This window comes from Ambystoma mexicanum, chromosome 5q (genome assembly GCF_040938575.1).
Source record: "Ambystoma mexicanum isolate Mex_15411 chromosome 5q, UKY_AmexF1_1, whole genome shotgun sequence".
In the NCBI taxonomy this organism is placed as follows: domain Eukaryota; kingdom Metazoa; phylum Chordata; class Amphibia; order Caudata; family Ambystomatidae; genus Ambystoma; species Ambystoma mexicanum.
Genome location: NC_090933.1, coordinates 1,163,301,980 through 1,163,323,953, shown reverse-complemented (window position 1 = coordinate 1,163,323,953; position 21,974 = coordinate 1,163,301,980). Strand labels below are relative to the sequence as shown.

At 45.6% G+C, this 21,974-nt stretch overlaps 1 protein-coding gene across 4 annotated transcripts in view; it reads right to left on the bottom strand.

Annotated features, from left to right (window-relative positions):
- The window catches only part of KHDRBS3 (KH RNA binding domain containing, signal transduction associated 3), a 515,298-nt gene that overhangs the window by 106,266 nt on the left and 387,058 nt on the right, over positions 1-21,974 (bottom strand). For all 4 annotated transcript variants that reach the window (XR_011278673.1, XR_011278672.1, XM_069621670.1 and 1 more), the window contains one exon: positions 12,055-12,113. Coding sequence is in view for 2 of the 4 variants with exons in the window: in XM_069621670.1 (XP_069477771.1) it covers positions 12,055-12,113 (59 nt within the window). In the remaining 2 variants the exon portion in view is untranslated. The remainder of the gene's footprint in view (positions 1-12,054; positions 12,114-21,974) is intronic.

Below are 21,974 nucleotides of genomic sequence, written 5' to 3'. Positions count from 1 at the left end.
TCCTGATTAAGTTTTGAATTCTGCGCCCAGAAATATCAAGCTCCTTGAGGGAGCTAAGGAGGATTTCTCGAAGTTGATGGCAAAGCCTAACCGCTGTAGAAGTTGCATGGTGGCCTTGAGGCTTGCTTGTGCCATTCCCGGCGACGAGCCCCTTACCAGCCAATCGTCCAGCTAAGGGTAAACATGACCTTTTCTTCACAGCCATGCTGCCACTGGAGCCAAGCATTTGGTGAACGTCCTGGGAGACGACTTTAGTCCGAATGGAAGCACTTTGAATTGGTAATGACTCTGACCGACTACGAACCTTAGAAACTCTGTCGTCGACGCATGGGTATGTGGAAATATGCGTCTTGTAGGTCTAACGAGGCCATATATCCCCCGGCTGTATAGATCAGATGACCCCCTGAAGCGTAAGCATTTTGAACTTCAGGCATTGCAGAGTCTTGTTGAGAGCTCAAAGGTCCAGAATTGGTCGCCACTTGCCGTTGGGTTTTTTGACCACGAAGTACGGTGACGGGAGTAAATTCCCAGACCTCTCTCGGCCACCGGAACCAATTCTATAGCCACTTTTTGCAGCATAAGCACCACTTCTATGTTGTAATATGTGAAGATGGGGTTGCGCCGAATACACAGGTGGAATGTGCAATGGTATATTCTTGAACTGCAAAGAGTGGCCTAGTTTTACCGTGTCCAACATCCAACGGTCTGATGTTATCCTTTCCCACTCGTCGACGCGACGGGATACTCCTCCTATGACGTCCTGAAGCTCATCATTGTTGGGACTTTGACTGCTTGCCTTTGGTGGATGAAGAATATCCTCCTCTTCTCCTTGAAGACTGGTAGTCTCGGCCTCTTTGTGTCGCTTGGACAGCTCGCCTATAACCTTGGGAGGAGTATGATTGCCTGTTGAAACTCTGGTCCCTGGATGCCACAAATCAGGAATTCCCAGACGCTCCGCAGAAGGGGTGAAAGGACCGAACTACTCTACCACTCTGTAGGGCTCCGAGCGACTTTGCCGTGTCGAATCTTCCTTCATGCCTTTTAGGGCCTCGTCCACTTTCTCCCCGAACAACTGCTCACCCTCACATGGCATATCGAGCACCTTATACTGGACCTCCGGTCTAAAGTTCGCACATTTCAGCCAGACTTGTCTTCTCAAAACCACTCTGTTGTTTATTTGTTTGAAATCGGATTCCGCCAAGTCCACGGCGATGTTGATCGAGTGGTTTGATGCCTCTTCCCCCTCATGGACCAGCAACATGGCTGTTTTTCTCTGCTCCTCCGGCAGGTGTTACAGGATGGTGGCCAAACGATGCCACATCTCATGGTCGTATCTTGCCATGATAGCCAGTGAGTTAGCTGCCTTAACCGTTGTCGCTCCTACTGACAAGACCTTCTTACCAAAGGCACCCTGCCTTCTAGCTTCATTGTCCGGAGGTGTTGTACACTTATGCTGCGATCTGGCTTTTCTGGCAGCTGCTGCCGACACTACCGACTCCGGGGAGGGATGTGTGGTCAAACATTTAGGAGTAGAATCCAGGGCTTTGAACTTCTTTTCCAACTTGCCCTTGATTGCCGGTTCCGAAAATGGATGGCGCATGATTCGCAAGCCTTCCTGCCAGACGTGGTCCAGAATGTGAACCGAGAAGACTGACTTCCTCCTCTTCCCCACATGGTCGAATAAGAAGCATTCCTTCCTTTTGTTCCTCGGGGTAAGACCAAATTCAATACAGGCTTTGCCCATCATCGCATGAAAGGAGCCGATGTCATCTGGCGGAGATGGCTGAGCTGGGATTTTAAGAGCTTCCATTTCTACCTCCGATTCCCATGTGGGATCTCTCGAAGGAGACGATGAAGTCTGAAAAAGAGTCTCTAGGCCCTTGGTCTGACTCTGAATCCTGCAATTCCCCTTCTTCTGGGTGTGAGCGTGGAGGCTCCTCGCTAACTGGACGGGAGGCCGGCAACCCGGTCGTTGACCGCGGAGCCGGACCTGGTTCGTCCTCGGCAGGTCTCGCTGGTATCTCTGTAGGTGCACCTATGGGTGTAACCTTGCGTCCAATTGGCTCAAAAGAGACTGCAGTGTGGTCAACACCTGCAAGGATAACACCGACTGAGGATTTAGCAAAGACGATGTAACAGGGACACTTTGCATTGCCGAGATCGTCGACGAGCCCACACCTTGCAATCCAAGATCAGCTGGACCAACAATCTGTTCACAGTCTTCCTCCATTGACGATATTGAGAAAGCCGATTCCTGCTGCAATAGGGTATCTGGCAAAATTGCATCGTACACTGCCGAATGCCAACCCTCTGGAGGATCCACCGTCGACGATGTCAATCTCAGAGCCCCTTCAATCGTTGCTTCCGGGGTCGACGAAGCCACTGCAGGTATTGCCTGCGCCAGTGGTAATGAGCCCGTCGACGACAGAACTCCTGTTGACGACAGTGGTGGCTGTGGCGCAGGCTTTTAGGCGATCCCGCCTTTTTTGAGCTGGACCTATATTTCGTCGAGTCTCTACTCGAGGAAGACCTGTGATGGTCTCCTGAGGAGGAGGTCTTTAAAGGATCTTTCCTGTCTTTGTTCGACAAAGATGAAGAGGAAGATTTTCCTTGTTGATGTTTTGATGAAGAGGATTCCTTCGCCGGATGATTCTCTGAGGGACGTTTCTCTGTAGAACGTGGCTTCATCGCCAGAGGCTCTGCACATATACAGCGGCGATGAACTACCAAAGATTTAGGCCTCAATGCCAGACTGTGTGCAGATCCTACCTCCGATGAAGGATCGGTCCCTTCATTCAGCCACGTCACCAGATGCCTATTATGAACTTTCAGCGTCTTCTGTGAGAATCCCTTACAAATCTCACAGCTGTCCGCTGCATGATGCGGGTGGAAACAAAGGCAATCCATGTGCCCATCTCCTTCGTAGACTTTCTTCAGTCCGCACGTGGCACACTGGCCGAACAACTCCTTCCCAGACATTGGGAAAGAAAGACAAAATTCAACCTTGTAAAGAGTAGAAAACACGAGGTGATCCTGCTACTTTGGAGACGGTTGAAATCTGAAGGGAGCCGCGGGGGCGGGGCTATTTATACCATACGTCCTATTGGGTCATGTGTAAGTGTCCCAAAACGACATAGATAGGACACAGAAGTGTTGAAATTGTTCCTATGGAAAACGTCTTAATAAATATACCGAGGGTTCCCAGCCTGACGACGGGGAATATTCTAAGCATGTGAATCCATGAAAGATCCAATGCTGGAGAAAGAATATTACTTCTCATTGAACGTGAACCATTGTTCCCTCTGTGAGCTAACAATCGCTGTGTAACTATTGTGAACAGGAGCCAAACTAAGTCACAAAGGCAATGTAACACATGACATGTCCAGTCATAGTATCAAATTTAAACATATTGCAATAAATAAATATAGAGTTTTAATATGGATTCCAAAACTAAGAAATAATAATAATAATAATAATTTAGCAAATAGGTCTACAAACCCTCAGGTATCTGAGCACTGCTTATTTTAACCCACGGTGTGTGGTGCTCATTTATGGACCTCGGAAGGATGAAAGGCTGAGTTTGGCCCTGCTGGGATTTGAACCTGCGTCAGCAGGCTCTGCACAGATGTCAAAGCAAGCGCTCTACTCGCTGTGCTATCGGACCGGCTGGCCTTTTGGGAAGGATGGTTGAACTAGCCCTCCCACTTTGATAGCTCCACCAAAGCTAACGATATATAGCTTCACCATAGCTAATGATTAAATACATTAAAATCAAATGACTGAATTGCAAGAGTGGGGGTTTGCGCACTTACATATGGGGAGAGAATGTGATTACAGGTGCAGTTCTACATACTGAAAGAGGATTTAAGGTCCGCTAATGTGCTTCATGGTACAGTTGGGAAGGGAATAGTTTCTTACCTGTAACTCCATTTCTCCAGCATTGGTATCTTTCATGGATTCACATGCTTAGAATATTCCCCGTCGTCAGTCTGGGAACCCAGGGTTCCGTGTCTGATTATGGGGAATATTCTAAGCATGTGAATCCATGAAAGATCCAATGCTGGAGAAGGGAATAGTTTCTTAACTGTAACTCAATTTCTCCAGCATTGGTATCTTTCATGGATTCACATGCTTAGAATATTCCCCGTCATGGGTTCCCAGTCTGACGACGGGAGATATTCTAAGCATGTGAATCCATGAAAGATCCAATGCTGGAGAAACAAGTATCTGAGGTTACAGGGTATATGTGTTATAGATTTACAGTAATACTTAATCCATTGAGATTTTAAATGTAGGAAATATTCAGCAAATGTTATTCTTTATTTTTGATGAACCACCTGTCAATCTACAAGACTCTGAAATAATGAAATAAATGCTACATTATTCAAACAAGAGAGATGCGTCACATTTAAGATTAATACTGTAAATTCAACGTATCAACTTTTCTTATTCTCAAATGATAGATATACTAATATCACTGTAGTTAAAATTAATATTATATACTTGAGAAAATGCTTACCCAGGCTTTACGCAATGCAGGGAATTCCCAGTCCACTACAAAAGCGTCTCCTCAAGCTCCACGGAGGAAATTCCCTTGAGAAATACTGATCGCACTTCCGATTGACCTCGGTCGCGAACAAATTCACTTGAGGGGTTCCCCAAAGGGTGAACATCTCTTGAAGGACTTCCCGACATAGTTCCCACTCGTGGGAGACTGTACTCTACCTGCTCAGAGCGTCTGCCACTGTGTTCTGCTCTAGGTGTACCGCCAACAGAGAGTTTCCTTCTTGTATTGCCAAGAACCAGAGCTACATTGCCTCTTTACACAGTGGTTGTGACCCTACGCCTCCTCGCTTGTTGAGGTAGTACATGGCGACTGTGTTGTCCGTCATTATCAGGACATTCTTTCCCCATTCAGAGGGCAGGAAGGCCTTCAGCGCTGGTGTGTAGTTTGGACTCCGATGGAGACCTACAACCGCTGATTGTCATATCGATTGCATACCGCTGATTGTCATATTGTTGGCATGAGGTGTCGGTCACTACAGTTATCTCCGGCCATGGCTGTCAAAAAGATTCCCCCTTGAGAATATGATCCTTGCAGGCCCACCAAAGAAGGTTTTGAGCAACTTTGCTCGGAACCTGCAGAAGATCCGACATATTCCCTGAAAGCTGGGACCACTGAGTCCTGAGGGCCCATTGAAGGGATCTCATTCTCAATCTGCTCTCTGGCACCAGAAAAATGCAGGATGCCATGAGGCCGAGCAACCTCAGAAAATTTTAGGCCGGTAGACGCTGGGCCCTTTGGAATTTTGTTACCTTCTGCAGAATGTGTTGAGCTCTCACCTCAGGAGGCGAGGCTTTGCCCAAGGAAGTATCCAAGGACTCTCCGATGAACTGGAGTCGGAAAGGTATGAAATGGGACTTCTTGTAATTGAGAGAAAAGCCCAGCCTGTGAAAGAACTGGCAGGTGATCCTCAGATGTTCCTGGGCCTGTTCGGGTGAACAAGCCCTGATTAACCAATCGTCCAGGTAGGGGTGGACGTGAATCCCCCCCTCTCCTGAGACTTGCTGCCACCACCGCTATCAGTTTGGTGAAAACCCTCGGGGCGGTGGTTAGCCCGAATGGCAGAACTCGAAACTGATAATGTGAGTCGCCAACCGCAAACCTCAGGTACTTTCTGTGCCTGAGATGGATTGGCACATGAAAGTAAGCATCCTGAAGGTCCAGTGATACCAACCAGTCTTGGAGTTGGAGAGCCTGAAGGATCTGAGCAAGTGTGACCATCTTGAACTTATCCTTCCTGAGGAACTTTAGGTCTCAGTCCTCCGTTGTTCTTGGGAATGAGAAAATAAGGGGAATAACAACCCTTATACTTTTCCACTACAGGTACATGTTCTATTGCACCATTCTCTAGCAGGGATCTCATTCTGACTGGCAGAGTGGAGAGAGTCACAGAGGTCTTTTAACCTTGACTCAGGGTCAATTGGTTCTTCAGGAACTTCTCTAGAACTAAATTTGACTCCTAACGGAGAAACATTCCCTTCAGAGTGTCCGGTCCTGACTTTTCTTGTCCACGGGAGCTGCTGAACCTCACAGATCCCTCAAGACTGTTGACAATGTCTTCTTTCATTCACAGTTTTTTAACCACACATTTCCACACTGCTTTAAGACAGCATGACTGCTACTTGCAAGGATTCTTTGCATGCAGCTCACATGTCAGGTTCAGTATTCATTCAACATGTATTTTACAGAATGTCTTTCTTAGTAACTAGAGTTGATTTCCAGCACACTAACACTTGACAATGTCTTTAAGAAGTAAACTCTCTGCAGCTACCTAAATACCTAACTCACTAGATAACTAATGAAGATCCTCTTTCCACTTTAAACAAACACGCAAGTTGGAGTCTGTTCTTTATTTTCTCCACATCCCCTTTCCCTTGGGAGTGTTAGTTATTCAGCTGCTAATTTACACAGCTGTTGATCAAACAGTCTTGAGGGATCTGTGGGGTTCAGCAGCTCCGGTGGACAAGAAAAGTCAGGACCGGACAGATGAAAGGCCGTTTAGAATGTTGGTGCTGCCCTGAGGCCCTTCACTCCACCAATCAGTGAGCAGCTTCACTTCCTCCATGAATTCTCACTCTTTAAAAGGGAGGTTAAGTACAAAAACCAATTATGAATTCCCTTCTCACAATTAATCAATGTTTTTACCTAACCGAGACATACTACCTATCTTACTTCTCACATACATTCAGACGTGACACAGAGGCACTTTCCACTTCAGAAATAGAGGACATTGACTTAAAAAAGTCAGACCTCGGTACAGGTTTGTAGATTTTTTCCTGTACCGGAAATTGCCTCAAGGAATTCGAAGGGACAGTCGAAGGTTTCTTCGATGGATATGCCTTTGACTTCGGCGTAGAAGCAATCGGCGCAGAGGGTGTTGATGAAGACGTCGATAAACTTGACGTTTTATGTTTCGACAGAACCGGGGATCGACTCGATTCCCAGGTCGAAGCCTTCGACTTTCTGGAGTTGGGTCGAGAGTGTCGAGACTCTGACTTACTACTTGCTGAAGTAGTTTTAGACCTGCCTGCGTCATCCAAGTGAGCAATCGGGGTCTGACTTTTGCGAGGCTCTTTTGGGGAGGTGGGAGGGTCGAGGTCGCGTTCTCAAAGATTCGCATCATTTCTACCCTGAAAGCATTCCAGTTGCTGGGGGAATCCGACCTAGCCGGGCATCGTATCACCTCAGTGGAGGTGTCTGATGACAGAGGGAGACTTGTGACGTCTCTTCTGGACAGACTCCTTGGTCGAGACCTCTTCAGATGTTTGTGCCGAGTGGAGTCTTTGGACTCCCCGTTTTTTTTTGTATTTCTTCGAAGAGCCCTTTGAAGCTTCCCGCCCCACTGCCAATTTACCTTTTCGTTCGCAAAGAGCTTTTTCAGTCATAGACTGACAGGAGCCGCAGTCATCGATAAAAATGGTCTTTACCCTAACACCAAAGGCAAACCCGGTGAGGATCGGTGATGGCCATTTTTGTTCCACAGTCATGACACTTTATGAAACCCGACTTAGGGGTTGAATGAGTAGAAGAGGCCATTTTTTCACTAGGAATAAACGAAGCACGCTGTTGTATTGAAGTGAAGCTCGAAAAAACGGAATTGAAGCAAACAGACGTGGCACAAGCTATTTGACTGGTGACGTCGACACGCCACGGCGGCCCTCGAGGGACATCAACGCCACGACCTCGTGCACAGCGGTTTCTGCCGAAAAAATTATTCCAAAGCAGCGAAGCTGGAGAGATACGACTATCCTAGATGCCAAATACGTGGGAGGACACAATACATTTGAAAGTGCATTTTTTAAAGGAAATACTAGTCAAATCCAACAGTTTGCGAAATCCTGGTCATTAAACCATTTGACTCAGACAACATTTTTTATCTGGGCATTTATATACATGTTTCCATCCTTTACTGGACAATAAATACGAATGGGCGATAAACAATTCTATCAGCCTTAGAAAATATAGTTTACATTAACAGAATACATTTCTATGGCCCCAAAGTAACGCAATAAAGTTTTCCAATTTACTTACAGTGCCGCCCACTGGTTGAAATGTTATAATCCTGATTGGTACCCGGCAAGGTGGGTGTGGTGGCCTTGAGGAGGCTCAGTACAGGGTCTTTACCACACAGGGAAATAACCTGCCCTGAGCCTCCTAAGAGCAGGACGACACCATCTTCCCTCATTGAGAATGAGCTAAGTGCGCTGCCCGCAATCCCCTTCCCCATCCAACTTTTCCTCATATTTAACCTCCTTCCAAACCCTCCCAACTTACCTTGTGCTGCATTGTGCCTCGCTGGCACTGGGAAAAGTAGTGTTCCCTGCGTATCTCCGCCTTGCAAATGGCCTCCATGGAAAGGGAGAATGGACTAGGGTGGTTCCTTCTCCCTGTTCCCTGCCGGCCATTCTCTTTGTTTACATTTTTTTTAAAACACTTTTTGATTGCCACCAAGGAAAGGCGATCCATGACGGCCATTTCTTTAGCTTTTTTTCCTCAAGATTAAAAAACAGTTTACATGCCGCACAACATGCCTAGATATTTCGCTCAGGCTTGTTACTGACGGCCTGGGGAAGTACCAGAGCGGTAATGCCCCCCTTTGTCTGGTTCTATTGCCTAAATAGGGTATGTAACTTTCAGTTTGACTTCTGCAGTAGTTTTAACTTTAACTCTAGACAGCTGTTATCTTCGTGTTTGGGCCACTCAGTCAACTTTTTGTATAGTGATGAGAAGCACTTTGGCAATTGGAGGTGCTATAAAAAAACATACAAATATTAAATTGATAGGAGCCACACTCAGTGGGAAATATGAAGCTCACATCAGTAAACTAAGCCAATGCCCTATCATCCTATTGAACTTTTGAGTATATACTCTTCTTGGAGATACTCAGTCCAGGTAACAGTGAGACAGATTCTTGTAATTGTAATTGGTTATTTATAACGTGCTTAATACCCAGAGATTTCCAAGCGTGGACCCGGAGATCAAACCTGTGTTGCTCAACATCGTCTTGGTTCCTAAACGAGCGTGTTTTCCCTTGAGCTATCCTCCCAGACCTTTAAATGTTAAGTCTTTAAGCAAGATATAGCCATCTCTTTATCATGTGAAGCGTATTATGTAAAGGAAAGGAGAGCGTGAAAGATTGTTAAGGACTTATAAGGAAGCATCTTCAGAATGGCGTGGGTTGGATTATTTCCTTAGCCTTCCATTTATTTTGCAATTTGTATAGCACGCCTAACCCGTGGGCATCTGGGCGCATATCTTATATGAGACATGATTATGAAATACAGTTATTTTCTTAGTTACAAATACACATAATTACATAGTATATCTTTTATTTACATTGTTGCATAAGACCATGGCAGAGGGTTTCTAAGAGCAATAAGGTTATTTACATACATAGTTCTGTGTAATAGGTTGGATCGGGCGGCCTAGTGAATAGAGAATGTGTAGTTTTCTAGGTGATGTTGGATCTAGACTGACTTAGTGGCTTGGAGGCAGGACTTCATTACTTAATGCCTGTGTAAAGAGATAGGTTTTCAATTGTTTCCGGAAGGACTGTCTGGCTGGTAAGCTATTGGGGGGAAGCTACTTCCTCGTGCTTTCTGTAGTGGGAGTGGCTAGCAGGTGCACGTTTGCTGATCGTGTAGGCCTGTTGGATTGGGAACTGGACACTTTGGGGGTCATTACAAGATGGGCAGTAAGGGGTTAACGACGCCGGAGCTGTCAACCCCTTACTGCCTCATTACGGGTTCTGCTCGCGGGACCCGCTAAGGACGCCTGGTAAAACCAGGCGTCCTTAGCGGGTCCCGCGAGCAGACCAGGGTGCTAACAACGGGCCCGTTACAAACCCGTTGTTAGCACCCTCCCCATTCCCATTGAGCCCTATGGGGGCTCAAATGGGAACGGGATGGGTTCCTTGAATGAGGAATTGCCCCCCCCCCCCCCCAAGGTCTGAATGGCCCGGTAATTCCTCATTCAAAGACCCCAGACTCGGTACCCAGTAAGGGGGTAGCCATGCCGCTAATAGCGGCATGGTTACCTCCTGCCTCGTAATGACCCCCTTTGTCAAGGTATGCGGGTGCTGGCTTGTGGAGGCATTTGTGTGTCAGGATGAGAGTTTTGAAAAGGATACGTTCTTGAACTGATAGCCAGTGGGCATTCCGTCTTGTAGTGGAGATGTGGGTGGTTTTGGGAATGTTGAGTGCCGCTCTGAGGGCGTTGTTTTGTAGTATATGGAGTTTTTTTAGTTTTTGGATCTTAGTGCCGGTATAGAGGGAATTACAGTAGTCCAATCTCGTTAGAATGAGGGCTATGACCATAGTGATGCAACTGTCAGGTTACAAGTGTGGTCTGAAAGTGTTGATAAGCTTCCAGGTGTAAGCTGCTGCTGACACAGTGGTATTCATTTTCTTCGATAGTGTGAGTGAAGGATCCAGGTAAAATCCGAGGGTTTTTACTTCTTTGGATACTTTTATTAAGGTACGGTCAATGTTGATTGTTTTAAAGGCCTCGTTCAGTTTAGTCAGACAAAATTGTGACCCTATGAGGAGCAGCTCTGTCTTTTCATCGTTCTAGCATAGGCCATGGTGCACCATCCAGGCTTGGATAGATGGTTGGTATTGAGAGTAACAGAGTCAGTGACATGGCCACCTGTGATAGGGATGAGGATGTGGGTGTCGTCAGCATAGTTAGTGTAGGTGACACCCCAGTCATCGAGGCGGTCAAAAAGAGGTTTTGGTGAAAATGTTGTACAGCGTTGAAGAAACGCAAGAGCATTGGGGTACTCCACGTGACAGGGGTAGGTTGTGCTTCTGCATTTGGGGAGAAGACTCTTGTTTTTCTGTCTATAGCAACGAATGTATCCACTGAGTGGCATTGGGGGAGAAGTGTGCCGCAGATGCTAGGTGTTTGCATACGATTTTGTGGTCGACAAGATCAAATGCAGCACAGAGGTTGAGTAGGAGTAGTAAGGCTAATTTACCTTTGTCTTTTAGTTCATCCCTTTAGATTTTTAAATCCAGGAGGGCTGTTTCTGTCCCGTGTTTTGGGGGGGGGGGGGGGGGAACCAGACTGTCGCAGGCCAAGGAGGTTATTAGCTTCCAGGTAGTTTTGTATTTGTTGGTATGCTACTCTGTCTAGTATTTTGAATATGAGTGGCACTGTTGTCATCGGCGATAGTTTGTTGGAGTGTTTGGATCGAGAGAGGGTTTTTTTTTGTAAAGGGAGAACTCAAGCGTTTTTTATATTGATTGGGCCCAAATCTTTTAAAACGAGGCATTAATCAGGCTTGTGATGAATGGGGTGAGTTCAGAGGCACAGTCTTTGTTGCCTGTTGCAGGACATGCGTCGCCTTGGCACCTTCAAGGTGTTATGCTACAGCTTCTGAAATATGTAGCAGACAGGAATGCAAGTACCAAATGTTTCTCAAATTGTGCCCTTGTAATGCATGTTTATAGAATGACCCTCATATGAACAGAAACAAAATCAAAGGGGGTGGTGCCAGTTTGCAACTCTAACATTTGCCATGCACTCCAGTGGTTGGCCAGTACACTGTTGGAGCACAGAAGAACAGGACGCCAGTTGAAGAGAGGGAGTAAAAGAAAGCAGAGGCACAAGATGTGAGCTTCTTCCTCAGGAAAGGGCTTATTTGTGAAAGAGGCATGGAGAAGTTGAATGTGCCTGACATGGAAAGCATCATGAGTGCTCTACTGTGACTTGTTTGAGGGACATAGTAAAGGACGGCCGAGTTGGGGACGTGCACACATTGGAGATGTGATCCCCATGTAAACCTACATTATTTTCCAAATGCGAAGTAAATGTGATTCTATTCAAGCCTGCCTATGTATGCAATAGATAATGAGTTGAAACAGCACACACAATGAAAAGATTGCAATCAAGGTTGGGCATTGGGAACTGCATTTGCAAACTCTGATATAAAGTAGCAGATAATTCTCAAGCATGAATGAACTGTACAATCTTCCTTTAAAACTCACCGTATGAATCATACGAGTCTTCGCTAGCTCCATGTGCATAATCATAGTAATCAGATGTGCTGAAATTGGAGGAAAGAATGATGATTATGTAATAAGTCATACATGTTTTAATAGCATTTCTTCCTCATAGTCTTTACATTCATTGCATTTGTTCATAATGTTGCACTGGTGAACCCATAATACATATTTACAATTCAAACTGCCTTCACTTACTGGACTTTGTGCTGGGATCAACAGAACACGAATCAACCATACTACTAGGTAGGTAAAGGTACAAATCATTCCCTTGTCATGATTGAAACCCAATGGTTGGCTTTAATAGATATGCTTTCCATGCTTCCATTTTTATTCAAAATATGCTGTGTTAATGACACTAAGAGAGGATAATCATGAGACAAGGTGGTAGGTAATATTTCTATATCTTAGAGCTTAACAATAAGGATCTAACACTTTCTCTGATCACTTCTATTGAGTGCCCAAACGAGAGGATCATGTGGTACCAATTATTCACACATACATCCTCTTCTGTTATGTTGCTCATTCTGAAAGCCATGGTAATATAATGTATAACATGTCTTTCCGCCAGCACTGAGGTGTATATGTGGGCCTGGTAAACAGCAGGGACAGTTGATAACTGGTTCTCCTTGAAGGAGGTTCCTGATGCTGTTTCTTCGACTATCTTGATAAAGAGACCCTTTGGCTCTCGTGGCTGGAATTTAACAACATTACAAAAAAACAAAGCCAACCTACAACCTGCCCACTTAATTTTCCTTAAACCACTCTTCTTTCTGTTTCTAATTCTATTGTTCATGCTGACCATCCATTTAAACCTATATTTTATATTGATCTTGTTAGACCCCAGTACAGTCTTTGATACAGTAGATCATCCAACAAGGCTTTTCAGTGGTTTTCTTCTCATCTTTCGACACCATGCATCAACATGTTTCTGCTTGTCACTTGGCCTCTCATGTTGCAGGTTTTAATTCAAAGAAAACTAAAATTATTTTGTTCCCTGTATCATCTTCTAATATCTCGCCATCTTCTATTTTCTTTCCACCTCTTAGCCTACCAGTTGTTCCTCACACTCGCAAGCTTGGCTATATTTTTGATTCTGCCTACTCTCTCTCCGAACTCAAATTTCTATGATCATTCAATCTTGTAATGTCTATCTTTATAATATTAAGAAAATGTGCAATCTTCTTAATTTGTCCTCCATGAAAGTAATATTACAAACTTGTGTATTGTCTTAATTATTGTTGATTCTGTACATTGTTCTGGCTTACGCTCTTTGTCCTCTATGTTCCATTCTTCACTTGGTTGTTAGATTATTGTTTGGACTATGATATTCTACTATTTCTCCTTTTTCATTCAACACCACTGGCTTCCAATTATACCAGGATTTGAGTTTCATTTTCTTTGTCTGATTTTTCTATGGCCTCAAGCATTGGTTCATATTAGTCTTTCTTAGTTTCCTTATATCATCATCATCCTAAGGCTCCTTGTTCTTCTTCCCAATTCCTCCTTATTGTTCCTCGCCCCCCCTGTGATTCCTCTTGTTTTCGTTGCTTTCAATTACTAGCTCCTACATTATGTAATTCTTCCCTCTGGATATTCGTTCCTGTTGTAATCTACTTCTCTTTAAGAAATGTCTCAAAATTCATGCACCCGGGGAAGGATGCTTAGACAATTCGGTGGCTGGAGCAGCGGGCAAGAATGCACATTCCCCGGCCACTGCTTCCAGCCATCCGAGGCCCTTCCTCAGGTGGCGTCATTCTAAAAAAATTGTATGTGTGAGGAAACACGGAGACACCACCACCCCCCAAAACAATCCTTCTCCCTTTTCCTCACTACTAACCTGCTGGACTGGAGCTTTGTGCTCCAGTCCCAACACTCCCCCGTCTCCCGGCAGTCACCATAGAAATGGAAAAGGGACTTGTCCTTCTCCCTATGGCGATCGACATCTTTTTCCTGACGGGAGATTGGCTGAGCAAGCATTTGCAATTCCGAATAAACCCTGGGGTGAGAATGGCTTTCACCCTCGTTCTGGGGGGTGAGCAGTCCTTTAACGGCCCAGAGCCCTCGCCAGGGCCGGGCTGGTCGAGCAGTTAAAGGCCATGTCCACCCCGAAAGACATATTAATGTTTCTTTCCTGACCTGCAGTTTGCACCATGAATCTCATTTCTATGATGCTTTGTCATTTATTACAATTTTGTACTATGTGAATTATGTACAGTTCCTTGAATAAATATGCTGCTTAATTTAGGCTACATGGCAGAACTTTGTATTGAACATTGAATCCCATGGCAGTGAATCATAGGAACTTGCAGTGAGGATGCCAAATGGGAACACACAGGTAAATGTCCCACATGTCCAGGGAGTTCATCCAATCTCCTGCACAGAGAGCCTTGGCAATGTAAGAATCCCAGCTGTCGCACTTAAATCAAGACTGATTTAAGACTATGACATCATTCTGAGCAGTTGTAAGGATTTATTGATGCTAACATTTAGACATTTCTCCTTACATGTGCATACCCACAAACTTTGGTAATGCTCCGACTGCGGGGATTACATTTCTTATTAATATAACACATACTATTTCACTTTTTATTACAGTGCTTAGAAGCAGGACAAATATGTCATGGCATACTTCTTATAAATGCTATATTCATGTTATATTTTGTATTGAAAAAGGACTGGAAGGAACAGGGGCAAATATGCTAAATGTTTCTTTTCATCTGCACTAAGTGTATATCTCAGTGAGTTAAATGCTCAATTGTGGCATATGCCTGCCTTCACTTTCCAAGTTCAAATCTTGGCAGCGCCTAATCAGACCTTCATCTTTCCGAGGTTGATACATTGAGTACCATTACATTTTGTAGTAATGCCACAGTTGTTACAGCACTTAGAAGTGGGAGGGTTCCAGCATGAAGCGGTTTACATAAATATGTAATATAATAACAAAGTTACTCACTGTAGTGACTACCTTACTCCTAGTCCATAGTCCCCTTTCCTCCATACTTGTGGGACATTCCGTCCTTCGGAACGGGACCGGAGCACTTTTGTCAAAAAGCATCAAAATTGAAAAATTGTTTGTCCTTTTTTTACATGGGACATTTTTGCACAAGGACCTCCTGAGCTCCGCCCCACGCATTGCCCTTCAGTTCTTTTCTATTGCTAGCTCTGCAACTATTTAAGGAATAATAGACGATACTTATTAGAGGGGACGGCAGGCGGACATATGGAGGAAAGGGGACTGTGGACTAGGAGTAAGGTAGTCACTACGGTGAGTAACTTTGTTATACTCCTATGTCCCCTCCCCTTTCCTCCATACTTGCATACCTGTGGGAGATTCCAAAACACTCCTCACAGGTAATGCGTGTGGATGGAACCCCCTTACTGAAAAAGGTTTTTAAGAACTGCCTGACCGACGAATTGAGCATCGGCCCTGGAGCTCGGTTCCAAGCAGTAATGCTTACAAAAAGCTGATGGGGAAGCCCACGTAGCTGCCTCGGCAATGGTTTCCCAGGGAACATACTTTTGGAAGGCAACAGTAGCCGATTTGCCACGAACAAGATGGGCATGAATGCCTCTCCGAGGTTGCAAGCCCTGAATGGTATACACGTCTGAAATACAGTAGGCAATCCATCGGGAGATAGTAGCCTTTGAAGCAGGTTTCCCTTTCGGGTCTCCGAACATAAGAGTTGAGAGGAGCCCCTGAGTTCAGTTGTTCTGTCCAGATAGAACTTCAGGGCTCGCCTGACATCTAAAGTGACCCTCTCGTCCTCTGAGGCGGGGTTCGGAAAAAAGACAGGTAATAAGATAGATTGATTCAAATGAAAATCAGTAACTACTTTAGGGAGGAAAGAAGGAGTAGTGCGGAGAACAAGCTTATCCTTATGGAAGGTAAGGAACGGATGTTCCAAGGACAAAGCTTGAAGCTAGCTTACACGCCTTGCCGATATCACTGCAATCAAAAATGCAACCTTCCAAGAAAAGTACTTTAGATCTGTTGTAGCCATGGGTTCAAAAGGTTTATGGCATAAGGCGGTTAGGATCCCACTTTGGATGAGAATTGCTTCAGGTGGAAAAAGATGTAATAAACCTGCGAAATGCTGTTTAATGACTGGGTTCGTCAAAGAAAAGGATCAGGTGTCAGTGGACAGGTAGGCGGCAATAGCCGACAAGTAAGTCCTACAAGACAAGACATGAATGCCTGAAGCAGCCAGATGAGAAATGAACGAAAGGACAGTGTTAAACATAGCATTTCTGGGGTCTAGTTGCTTAGCTAAACACCAGTGACAAAAACTGATCCACTTGCTCCTATACGGAGTCCTCATAGAAGGCTTCCTGGCTGCTTGGATAATGCGCATATTGTCCTCAGACAGGTTGAACTGCGCTAAGGATTTGAATTCCGGCACCAGGCCGCCAAGCTGAATGATTGTGGGGAGGGGTGCCACACCTGCTGATCGCACTGGTGAAGCAGGTTGGGAATCAACGGGAGTCTGATTGGAGGACAAATCGACAGATGCTGAAGTTCCGAAAACCAGAATCTGGCTGGCCACCAAGGAGCTAGGAACAGGAGAGTGCAATTCGCTGTATTCCTGAGCTTGCAGAGTGACCAATGAATCAAAGGAAGAGGCGGGAAGGCATATGCCTTCATGTTTTGCCACAGGATCTCGAGAGCATCCCCTAGAGAGGAGGCCCCGAGACCGTTTCTGGATGCATAAAGAGGACGTTTCCTGTTTGTGGCTGTCGCAAAACGTTCCACTTCTGGAGTGCCCCATTAGCGAAAGATGGTGGAGTCGACCTACATGTTCAGTTCCCACTCGTAGCTGGCCACTGTCTGTCGGCCGAGTGAGTCTGAAGTCACATTGAATTGTCCTGGAATGTGTACCGTCAGTATCCAAATGCTGTGCGGGATGGCCCATTCCCAAACCTGAATGGCAAGGTCCACAAGAGGTGGTGACTTGGTACCACCCTACGTGTTGATATAAAACATCGACAGCGAGTTGACCGTGCGGACGTGGACCACCCGGTTCGTGATAGATGGTTGGAAAGCTTTCAGCGCCAGAAAAAAAGCCAGGAGTTCCAAATAATTTATATGAAACTGCCTGCCCTGCAGTGTCCATAGATCGAAAACCTGGAGATGCTCCAGATTCGCGCACCACCCCAGAAGGGAGAAGTCTGTGGTAATCGTCACTTGTGGGAAGGGCTCATGAAAGCAGACCCCCCACTGTAAGATTGTTGGTCGAAGACCACCATCATGTAGGATGGAACTGGGATCATCTTGGAATCCGAGTCCGAAGCCTGACATCAAGAGCTCCTAAGAGCCAGCTGTGTACGTCTCATTCTGAGACGCACAAGAGGAAGAGCTAGTATGCACGAGGCCATGAGGCCCAGAAGTCTCTGGAACCACCAAGCCGTCATGTGCTCTGACTGGATGAAGAGCTGACACGTGGCGAACAGATACACAATCCTGTTCGCCGTCAAATACACCCTGGAGTCGATCGTGTTCCAACGGAAACGCAGGAAGATTAAGTATTGGGAGACCGTCATGGAAGTTTTCTGCCAGTTCACTGACAGCCTAAGATTGAACAGGAGCTGGAGGATAGACTGGAGATTGCTCAAAGCCTTCAGTGGACAAGGGCTGTGCAGGAGCCAGCCGTCCAAATAAGGATATACAAGCACCCACTATAGCCAATGGAAAGCTGAGATGACCAACATCATCTTCGTAAAGACAGGTGGTGCCGAGCTGAGACCAAAAGGGAGCACGCAGACTAGAAATGCTCCCCTTCCAGGGAGAAGCGCAGATATTTTCGATGTGGCCTCCATATAAGGATGTGCATACACGCATCCTGAAGGGTAGTGGACCTGAGCCAGTCGCCCTTCTGAAGAGAGGACTTTATTTGGCAAGGTGTGATAATCTTGAATTTCTCTTGGGGAAGAGAAAGGTTGAACAGGGAAAGGTTGAGGATGGTGTGCAGGCCAGCCTGGTTGGGTTTGGGCACCGTGAACAGACCAGAGTAGAAGCCCTCCCCTTGCTCCCCGAGTGCAACAGGTTGCACTGCCCTGAGGTCTAGAAGCTTCTGAACCTCGGCTATGAGGGAGGGTGTCCCGATCTGTTGGAAGGGAGGGTTGAAGGGTGGGGAAGGGGCAAGCGAAAACCTGCCCGAGCGATGGACAAAACCCACTGGTCCTCGGTGATGGTCTGCCACGCCTTCAGATGAGTCTCATGCGACGGACAAAAAATATAATTTTGCAGACTTGTCGGCAGGGAGACTACCTGTCCCTGGAGAGGAGGCTGATGGGCGAGAGAAAAAACTGGCCATGTTGTTGTTTTCGACGGGTGCCGCCAACCGGAGGTTCAGTCCTGCGCGCCCGGCGGTCCTGGAACCCCCTGAAGCCAGAGAAGGATCGAGACTGAGACCCTGACCTCTGTGTATAAGGGGCCTTAGCTGGGACCTTTGCCAGGACCGACAAAGATTTGAGTAGATTGGTCTTTGTAAGTTTGTAATCCGTAGAGGAATGGATCAATTCCTTCCCATCGAAGGGAAGGTCCAGAACCTTATCTTGCACCTCCTTCGAAAACATCGTCGCATGGAGCCAGGCTTGGCGGGAAGTGTCAATTCCCACCAACAGGCCTCGAGCTGAGGTATACACATGGTGTTCTGCAGCTTCCAGGAGATCTTGTGTCAACACCCTGGCATCCGACAAACCGGCTTTGAAGTTGTCTAGCCTATCCGCAGGAATGCACTCCTGGAATTCAGCCAACTCCTTCCACAGCTTCATATTAGCTGCCGCCAGGATCAGCTTGGTATTTGCTTGGAAAAGTTGCAGTCTTGAGTTGGCAAAGACTTTCTTGCCCAATGAGTCCAGAATTGTGTCTTCCTTGGAGAGAATCTGAGCCGCAGCCGTAGAATTTGCAGAAGCCGGCAAGGATTGAAGCGTGGCTGCATCTATCACCGTCGAGGAAGGGAGCGGACAAGACACCAAGGCTATCTCCCCAGAGGTGTGAAGCCTGTAATGGGTGTCGATTTTCTTATTTACATGCAGCCGAGTATGGGACTTATCCCAGACCTTATAGGCCTCAGCCAAAACGTCCTTCTGGATGAACAGGGCGGTACGCTCTTTTGGTGACAAGGTGAACGCTCCCAAAAGCACCCCTTCCTGCAGAGCGGGGGCCCCAGGTACTGCAATGCCGAGGAGGGCCATCATATTCAGAACCTGGTCATCGAATGCTCTGACAGAACGGGGATTCTCATCGCTATCCTGATCTGCTTGAGGGTCATCCAGCGAATCGGGAGCAGACGGCTGGGCCGCCACAGGTTTTAAAGTGCTATCCCGGTCTACCGGCGTCTTCTCTATGGGAGACAGCAGGGGTAAGGTGTAAGTGACTTCAATTCAGCACTCCTACTAAGTCAATGCCTAGTCTGGGATGCCCAATGAAAGCCCTTATTTATATATTTTTATGACAAGTTCATAAATCTGGATGATGAACCTATAACGCCCCTCTCTTTGAATCCCCTGACCTCACTGAGCCAAGAAGTAGGTTTGTTTTGCAAATTTAAAGATATATTTGAAAAATTAAACAATATATAGATATCACACTTTTATGAATGAATTAATATTTGATAGCACTTTTATGAATATGACAGTGATTAACAGTGGATAATATTACAGTAGCACAATTCTTTAATAACTTAGGAGTTGGTATAGAAAGGATAAGGTAGCAGATAATACTTTGTATAGTTTCAAGGAAAAGCAATGATGGAAAGAATGCAGCACAGAATAAACTGGATATGGTTTCAACAAGAGATAATCTGATCACTTTTTCCTCACTCACCCCAATGCAATATGAAGAGATGGAAATGAGGGCACACAGGTTTTCAGGAATACAATCAGAAGCAGTTCAGTTCCCGTTTCCCCCAGCAAGCTTAGAGAAACAGGGATGATTTTAAACACAGGCCAAATACTGTTACATGTGATTTGCAATGAAGTGAAAAATAAGCTAAAAATGATTTTAATTCCCTATAGGAGATTCAGGGTAGGTGACAGCTACTTTGAATTAGTTCAGGTCAACACTAGCAATGATTCAGGAATGATTATCAGAGTTAAACGAAATTCAGTAGTTGCAAGCAAGAAGCAGCTATTTTTTTACAAGTGGTGCTGGACAGGTTGCTGGATTCTGAGGCCTGCTAAGAAGGATTCAGCTTTTGGTCCAGGCCTCTCTGCTTCAAGTTCTGGAGTCTATCTGGAGTCTATGGTCCTTCTGGATATTGTCTGGTCCGGCAAAGTGCTGTGCAAGAAAGTGGAAAGAGCAGTCCCTATCTGGCTTTCAGTGGTTCTTTTTATGTCTTTTGAAAGTGGGTGGGAAGGCTGACTTTCTATGCCCAACCCACTAAGGGTTCTGATAGGTTAAAGGATTTACTGTCCTCTGACTGGAGAACGGAGTAGTGAGTCATCCTGTGTCATCAGGAATCATTTTTATGGCTTTAAGGAAAGAACACTCCCCTTTGGTTTCTTATAGAAAATCAATTTTACCCAAAACACATATTTCCCAGATACACAAGTTGAAATTACATGTACACATCACAGATTGCTGAAGACAGGTCTCTGTTCAACCCTGATCTTTCTAAGAGCTTGGGTTCAGAAATGACAACACTTTGCGCTTTTAGTGGGTTTTGCCATATTGGTTTTTCATCAAATCTTCCACGGAGGTACATCCCTCTCTGCGCATATTTACTGTAAGTTTGCATTGTCCTAGCATAAACACAGTTTCTACAATATTAATAAATCCAGGGTTTTGCCTCCGAACATCCCACATTGTCCAACTTCGTCTTCAACTGTGAGTGAATTTTTCATATTAAGAATCCCCAAATTGTACATTTCTGTCAGCTTGATACAATATTTTATAAGCAATTTAATAAAACATACATTTGCTCTCAATTCAGTACACACATTTGTTTGTCCCGCCCCCGGGAACTTGGCTTGACTCAGAGATCACGTGTCTTGCCTTCCCCCAGAGCAGTGTTGACAGATCACACCCAAAATCAGCATATTCTATTCAGCTGAAGGCATCCATTGTCGCTTTCCTCCAGGCTGCAGGGAAACTCTCCTCCCCTTTTAATCAACCGGACCCTGTGATATCCTGTGCTGTTGGTGTAGGGCCTGGAAAGAGTAGGTGTTAAGAATTCTCATTGACCAGCAAGCCCTTTGAAGTCTCAGCTAACTTCGGATGCTGTTTAGCTTCTGAAATACAGGTCTCCTGTCAGAATTAGATCGCTAGCACCGGTTAGTGTCAAGCACCGGTATTGCAGCCATTTTTGACAACTGCCTTAACAGTAAGCAGTCCTCAAATTATACTTTGTTCAAATATAGGTGCACTTCTGTGGACCTCAGATTCATGCAGATTCTTGCGGGAGAATGATGATGACCCCCCCCCCCACAAGGAGGTGGCACCTTATTAGTGGTTCTGTGAGCCATGATTTTGGCAATTTTTGACATCAATTAAAACAGATTTTGACCAGCACTATATTACTTTGCACTGATTTTGCTCTGTGTGCAGCCAAAAGATAGGGTCTGGCAATGGTCTCCTGTATTAACACTGACAGAGGCAAAAGTGGATGGTGGCCTGTCAGGTTTTCACTGCGCATTATTGGATGATCTCTGGCGAGCAGCATGCTTTCCGGCGGCTATTATGATGTTTCCCATGTCAGTAATGCACAATGATGTGGTAGGGATTGGATGCGTGGATGAAAACATCCCACAAAGGGAGGAAGCGCTGGAGGCAGACCAATAGGTACCATCGCAGGAGCCGCCTGGTTGGAAGGTGGAGCCGGAGGTTCAGGGTAGATTTCCGTGAAAAGACCCTTAAAATACTCCTTCATAGGGTCAGAATGCATGAGCCTCTGAAATTTCCC